General features: G+C 40.0%; 1 protein-coding gene across 1 annotated transcript; it reads left to right on the top strand.

Annotated features, from left to right (window-relative positions):
* Nucleotides 1-1,557: 1,557 nt before the first annotated feature.
* LOC112961572 (antimicrobial peptide THP2) lies at nucleotides 1,558-4,940 on the top strand. The gene is made up of 4 exons (XM_026056900.1): nucleotides 1,558-1,639; nucleotides 2,876-2,954; nucleotides 3,868-3,988; nucleotides 4,721-4,940. The coding sequence occupies exons 2-4, from the start codon at nucleotides 2,897-2,899 to the stop codon at nucleotides 4,734-4,736; spliced, it is 195 nt and encodes a 64-aa protein (XP_025912685.1). The 5' UTR covers nucleotides 1,558-1,639; nucleotides 2,876-2,896; the 3' UTR covers nucleotides 4,737-4,940.
* Nucleotides 4,941-7,512: the final 2,572 nt, after the last annotated feature.

Raw genomic sequence — 7,512 nt, 5'->3', positions numbered from 1 at the left:
TCATTCTCAAAAATATATAGAAAATAAAAAGCTACCTGAGGCATAAGGGAATAAATTTAAGGGAAAATATTCCTAGGCATTTTCATGTATACACATATAAAAATGTGTGTGTGTGTGAGTGTGTGTGTGTGTGTGTGTGTGTACATACATATGTGTGTACCTGATTCTGGTCAGATCAGAAGTCACCAAAAACGTGGGTCACTTTTTGATGTATACTTAAGAAATTGTTATCAAAGTATGGAAAAAAATATATTATCACTAGCTAAATTAAGAGGCCAGTAAGAAATTTAAATATTTCAGTTGAGTTTTGAGGCTAAATGACCTGTAGGCCATGATGCCACTTGCAGAGAGATCTTGGGCAATTAAAACCATCCTCACCTTCACATGAAATGTAGAAAAACCCTTGTCATTCAAAATATCAAAAATATCATATCCTCTTATGATGTAATTCAGGAGTCATGCATTAAAATGATGCATAAACAATGTTTTGTTGACTTAAGTGAGGTGTAAACTAAAATATGAGCAAAAAAGTTTTTAGTGTTGGTGTCTTTGCATAGTTATTGGGTATGATTATGTCAGCAAGGGACTTTGTGCAATGAAAGATCAGTAGTTAGGAGAGGATCAGTAAATATTAGAGACTGTGTGGAGGCTCCTCATATCATCACTATATAGATTTACAGGTTTAATTTGGATTAGATTTTGCCGTAGAATAAAATCAGAAAACAATGTAGGTTGGAATGGATGTCTGAAAGTCTTCTGGTCCAGCCATCCCCTCAAAAGAGCCAATTTCAAAGTTAGACCAGATTGCTCATGGCCTTGTCTAATTGAATTTGAATATCTCCAGGGATGGAGATCCTACTTCCATTTATTGTGGAACAAACAGCTAAGGGTCCTATGGAGGCCAGAAGTACAACGAGATTAGCCGGAGTCATGGAGAACTGTTCAGTCAGGAGCTCTGCAACCTGAAGGTCCAGAGGCAGCCTCTGGCACTGGGTTTCCCTAAACTGCTGTGTTTTCTGTCAGCTCAAAAGGGCATAATGGAACATGACCAATATGCACCCAACCTATTGCTGTACATTTTATACTCTTTACTGACCATGATTGAAGACAGGATACAAGGCCAATGGAGCTTTGTTTTAGCTTTGTATGTCCATTCTGTTTTCTTATATTCTCTTTTTATAGAACAGAAAATAAACTAGCTGGGAATGCAAAGCACACAGATGTTTTGTATTGCAGTAGGATTATGTTGGTCCTAACCAGAAACAGTTCAACATATGTCCCAAGATGTTTGACACACACCACGGTGGCCTAACGTATCTTACACAAACTGGAGTGTCACAAGAGGTATTGCATGAAGAACCTGGGATTTTCCAGAAGAAAAGTTGCAACAGGTCCAAAGAGAAACCTTGCTTTTTCACTGGAAAAGGAGAAGCAAGATGATTCTGGTTGGATCAGAAGTCACCAAAAACATGGGGCACATTTTGATTGGCTAAAACGTACTTGCTGTGAAGAGAAAGCAATTGTCACTCCCCGTAGCAAATATGTTATAAGAGAGGTCCCAGTCCCACTATCAAAGCCCTCTGGAGGGAAGAGACCAAGAACAGGTTTTATTTTGGCTTGTAGGGTCACCTGATACCTGGTAACTTCTCACTTCTTCTCAGTCTTTCTTTTAATGTGTGATGTTGTTTGTTTGGTTGTTTTTTTTTTCCTCAAGAAAACCCTCTACATTATTGACCTAAATCCTTAAGTTACTAAATTGAATCTAAGTTGTCTAGAAATTGCATAGGTTGAGTAAGTAATTCAAGTAAGTGCTAACACTAGAATACTTTGATAAAGATACTAAAGTTTACTAACTCCTGGGAAAAAAATGTAGTTGCTTCAGGTTACCTTAGAGAGCAAAGAGGTCTGTCATCTAGAGAAATTTATGGTGTCTTACAGGGAAATTAGAAGATGTTTGGTATCTGGGTTAAAAGAGCTTTATTTCATTTTCAGAATTAAGTTAACTTTGCCTTCTTGTTTTTCTTGATATTTTCAGATGTATAAAAACTTGTATAAACTTCTAACACTGATTTATTAAACTTCTAATACTAAATTCATAGCTCTATGTTTGAGCCACCTACCATTCCACTGCAGAAATATAACATTTCATCACAACCTCATTTTGCTGCCTTGCTTAAGAGAAAATAATTTGCAACAAATCAGAAGATTCACTAAAGCCAAGATATACTACATTAACTACTGCTCCTTTATCCATAAGCCCCCTTCTAGGCTACCTTAGCCCCTTTTGATGATATTAGTTGTATTAATCATTGACTTTTTCAATGAAGGCATTAAATGTTTGCTTTTTAGATTTCATTCATCAATCAGGAAATTATTTGATTGTATGTTTCCATTTGAGAACTGTTACTTATATATGAAGACTGAAGATTTTGAGCAAGATGATTTTAACTGTTCTTTCTTGATAAATTTTAACATTTCAAGATGAGCATTTTTTTTCTGAAGTTTATAGACTTGATTGTATAATGACCTCATTTTTTTAGCATTATTTTTTATCACATAAAATATCTAACTAAAAAATAATGCCCTGTCTGTATTTTGGCGAAAGACTATTTGAAAAATGTGAGAGAGGAAACCTGAGAAATCAGACATTAAAATAATTTAATAATCATGTATCTTAAAAGCATGTTGCCCCATACATATTTGTTTGTTTTTCTCAGGAATTCTCTCATGGCAGTCATGATGCTCTGTGGGTTGTAATGGTTATTTTTAAAAGTTTTTTAGAATAAGTAATATATTTTTGATTAATATTGTATTTGTACAGTTCAGATACCAAGGACTGTCTGCCATATACCTTTCTTGGTCCTCTTCCCTCTAGTGTCACGGTTAATCTTCAGTCATGAGGATCCTTTACCTGCTCTTTTCTCTGCTCTTCTTGGCCCTCCAGGTTTCTCCAGGTAAGGTGGAAAAAGAACAAAGGGATGCTGGGAGGGGAATTTTTATGATCCTCAAGTAAGCTTCCTGGAACATTTTGCTCACTATTGGTTAAAGGTACTAGAAGCCGAGCAGGGGTTAGTAAAACAGTCAGCTCAGTGCTTGTGCTGTTCCCTTCCCTATGGAAACCTTTTCAAAGATGGAGAAATTGTAACTGCTGAAAAAACTCATTCTTCCCTGCTGGTGTTTTCCTGCAGAGATCATGTAAGTACTCTAGCATTAGCCGCCCAAGCTTGCATCTGCTGGCCATGCGCTTTGCCATGGGCCAGCCCATTCAAAAGCAAATATGCAGATAAAAACGAAGTCTGGCCACCTATTTTCAGATAGAAAGCATAGATTAAAGCCTCTGGGGACATGACCCTTATTCTCTAAGCACACAGACCTTGAATCATACTTTAAGCAGCCTTTCCCTGCTGGCTGGCTGTAAGAGGTCTGCACCATTCCCCACCTTTATTTCAATGCCAGGCACTCTGCCTCCGTGACCACAGAGCTTGGATTTGAGGAACCTACGCTTGACCGTTCAACAGTGCCACCTAGACATTTACGAGTCTGACTTCTCTCCTGAAAAATACAATCATTGGAGCACAGAAGAGTCCATGTAAAAATGAGTATGCAGGAGCATAATGTTTGGGATGTAGAGAGGGATAATTTTGTGAAAGTATCTCTATTTAGATATAAGGTAAACTAAGGATCCCACTGCTGCAAGGTGTAGACCTGCTTGCTGATCTCCCGTTAGAGTGACAATCCTTAAGTGAGGTTGGTGGTGGAGGCAGTTCCTTGCTTTTATTTGGACTAGTGAGGGAAAACCATGCTCTGAGCTACAGCCCTCCATGGTGCAGCTGGATAGCAAATGATCACAAATAATTCTTGTTGCAGGACTGTCTTTGCCCCGGCGGGACATGTTTTTCTGTAGGAGAGGAACCTGCCATTTTGGATCATGTCCTGTCCACTTGGTTAAGGCTGGAAGTTGCTTTGGGTTCCGCTCATGCTGCAAATGGTGAGTTTGAGGTTCATCAAGGTTCATCTGCAGTATCAGCAGGCAAATATATTCTGCTCACGTCCTCATCCTCAATCCGTGATGTAATGTTCAGACTGGGTATAAGAAAAAACTTTTACACCGTGAGGACAGGCAAGCATTGGAGCAGGTTGCTAGCAGAGCTCCACAGTACTCTTCCTCCTGAGATGTACCCCATGACATGCCCCAGCAAGAAGGGCAAGGTACAGACAGAAATATCAGCCGTGTGCTGTCTTAGTTCTGTTTGACCCTTTTACAGCTCCTCCAAAATATCAGGGTTTGGTATTTCCAGAACTGAAGAGCTGTGCTATATGGGAACAAACTGGGAATTTAGTTACACTGCAGGGCAAACGCATACTTAAGTGCAATTGAATGCGTGCAAAAAGTGTAACTAAGTGTTGTAAAAAATGTATCTTACAAAAGACAACCTTGAATTTTAACTCATTTAACTCATGCATTTACCCCAATATCAAGGGATACCAGTTTAATTTCCTGCTCTGCCCGGAGTAGTATGAAAACACTGCTTCTACTCACAGATAAGTGCTGTACAAAGACCCGTCCCAGCTTGACTCTGATCAGTTACCAGTCTACTACACATGACACTACATGTTTTGAAATGCATGTAAACCCAAGAGGAAAATATGAATGGAATGAGAGAAAGCAGGGAAGGAATGCAAATATAATGAGAGTCTGATTTTTTTTTTCTTTGTGCAGGCCATGGGATGCATAAAATCTTCGTGGACTGTCTAAGCTCTGAAAATTTCTTCTAAATATAGCAATTTTCTTTGAATCTCCTTACTGCTAAAACCATGGGATCCTGATACAACAAAGTCTCAAGCATCTTTCATTTCTCATACAAAAAGCTTTATGAAGATCGGCAAATCCAAATGTATTAGGTCCTCCTTTTGAATAAATTGATGTTGCTTAGCATTCATATTGCTGAAACCTGGATGTTTGTTGCAGGGGCTGAGGGTCATGACTGTGCTTGGGTTTTTACACACAGACTCCACAGGGTAAAAAATTACAGTGCGCAGACTTTGCACACTATAGAATTTGAGCTTTTCTGAGGCATGCAACTGCCCAGGCTGGGCAGACATGGACAGAAGACCTTATGCTCCAGTACAAAGAGAAGGACTGACTAGAAGAAATCAGCTTTGCTGAAATGTGTTCAGATGCCAAAATCCTCATTTTCCATGCAGAGAACTCTTCCTTGGGGAAAGAGAAATAGAAATAACTAAAAACCCAAATTCCTACCAACTGTTAATCCTCACATCAGTATGTGAAACATCATGTTCTGGGCTCCTGGAGGATGTCTGTGAATATTCCTGGAAAGATGTAGGCCTTTTTTTTTTTCTTTTTTTTCCTTTTTTTTTTCCACTAGTGCTACAGTTTCTGTCAGTTCTTTGCTCAAGAAGTAGTTTGCCCTGTAATTTCATAGCAATGCATATAAATTTTGCTTGCCTTTCCCCCCCCCCACCACTCTGAGAGGATGCATAAAAGAGAACAGATGGAGACTAGTTTGTACTGGTTCCACATATTCTGGTGCCTCTCATCATTAGGTCCTCTCCTGCTCCGTCCTTCACAGGGCACTCTCCCTTAAGTTCCCCATCAGAATCCACACATTTCTGTACGAAATGTTCTTCAGGGAGTGTATTTTGTCTTTGCATCTCAAAATGCACATGCTAAGCATCTGCAGCAAAACCTGGAACATATTTAGATCTTTCCCAAAAGCTTATAAAATTCCTTCTCTTTCCTCACTTGCTTTAACTGGTGATTCCTGGCTCTCTGTCTGACATCATTAAGAGAAAAGCAATGAGAATGCATAGGACCCACAAGGCTGAAAGCAAGTCTGGAGCTCCATATCAAGAGGGAGAAAAGGCATCAGGAAAGGGAAGGGAAGAGGGAAGTCAAGCTTTGTTGAGAAATGCCAGCATGCAAAGGAATGTAGCTTAAAAATAACACAGCTGTTGACTATTCCTTAGCCAGAGGATAAGCAGGATAATTACAGTACATTCATTTTTATTCCAAATATGGTATGAAAATATAACATCTAGCCTGCTGTTTCTTATATGATCTCCTGCACAAAACAGTACTCAGTGCTATTAATCAGCTACACAGGTCCTTAAAGGATCTGATTTATAACATTTAGAACTACAACATGTAATAGACACAACTTGCAAGAAGTCGTCACACTTCAACAACACATGAAGGCCAGGCAGAATATCACATAGCACTAGAAGTGACAGTACTGCCAGTGTCTGAGCGACCAAAGCAGTCCTCGCAGGTCGGTCATTTCTCCTGACTCTACTGACTGCAGCAGGAGTCTAGACACCAGTACGCCTATAGTCATCTACATGTAGGCACCTAAATAAAGTCCACAGAACTGAATCCCACCAGATGTGCTACATGTAGTACATATTATAGAATATGTGGCATACATACTTCACAAATTACATTGTATTTGGTACTAAAATATATGTTCTTGTCTCAGGTTCTGTCTGCCCTTCCACAGTTCTGTCCGAACTGCTGTCCAAAGTCTGTCCAAAGTGCTTATTATTCCCTTGACTGATGCCGCTTGCCAATATAACCTTTTATAGTTATGTCTGTGAATTAAGTGCACGTTGTGGAAGTGAAAGACAGGAAATGTCGTTATTTTACAACACAGCAGGAGTTTGTGGGTAGTTGGCCACCAACTGCTGAGGTTCCTCTGGAATTCAAAAGCAGAAATTTCTTTTTGATGATTTTCAAGTCTAAACTTTGCCTTGACAAAAATTCCAGACTCAGTATAAAGTATATTGTGATAAGCAGGAAATCCCTTCTTTTCTTGCCTTCACAATGGAGAAACATTGCAAGCAATTTAGTAACAGCCCTTTCATTCAGATCAGGTGTCCATCCTTGATGGTAGGCTCTCAGTCAATGCAGATTGTGCCTGAGGGCCATTGTCTGAGGAGGTGACAGAGCCACATGGCCAACCATCATCCTGCCAGAGACCAGGGTGCCCGTGGGGAAAAGATCCAGGAACTCAGGGCAAGGAAGAGAGGATAAAGGAGAGGGGACTGTGAGGTACATGTCACTGGGAATACTGGAGGTACACTGCAAAAGGGTGACAAAGCACGGGAACAGGTTGCCCACAGAGGCTGTGGAGTCTCCTTCTCTGGAGATATTCAAAACCTGCCTGGATGCGATTCTGTGCAACATGCTCTAGGTGACCCTGCTTGAGCAGGGGGGATGGACTTAGACGATCTCCAGAGGTCCCTTCCAACCTCAACCATTCTGTGATTCTGTGAAAAGACTAAACCACTTGCTTTGGCTTAATTGGGATTTCATGCTGGTCTTGTGGAAAGACCCTTCATTTTATTTATCTTGACGATAAATCAGAAGCTTTCCTATAGGCTTGTGAAAATCCATCTCAATGACTGTCATTCGTTTCTTACCTTCAGCCTCATGGACCACCAGGAAGAGAAGGGGAAAGACAAGGTAAAGGGTTCTCATGGTTTAAAACGGGC

This window comes from Apteryx rowi, unplaced genomic scaffold, assembly GCF_003343035.1.
Source record: "Apteryx rowi isolate R43461 unplaced genomic scaffold, aptRow1 scaffold_1341, whole genome shotgun sequence".
Classification (NCBI taxonomy): domain Eukaryota; kingdom Metazoa; phylum Chordata; class Aves; order Apterygiformes; family Apterygidae; genus Apteryx; species Apteryx rowi.
Note: the sequence above shows the minus strand (reverse complement) of the source record. Positions and strands in the feature narration are given on the sequence as shown.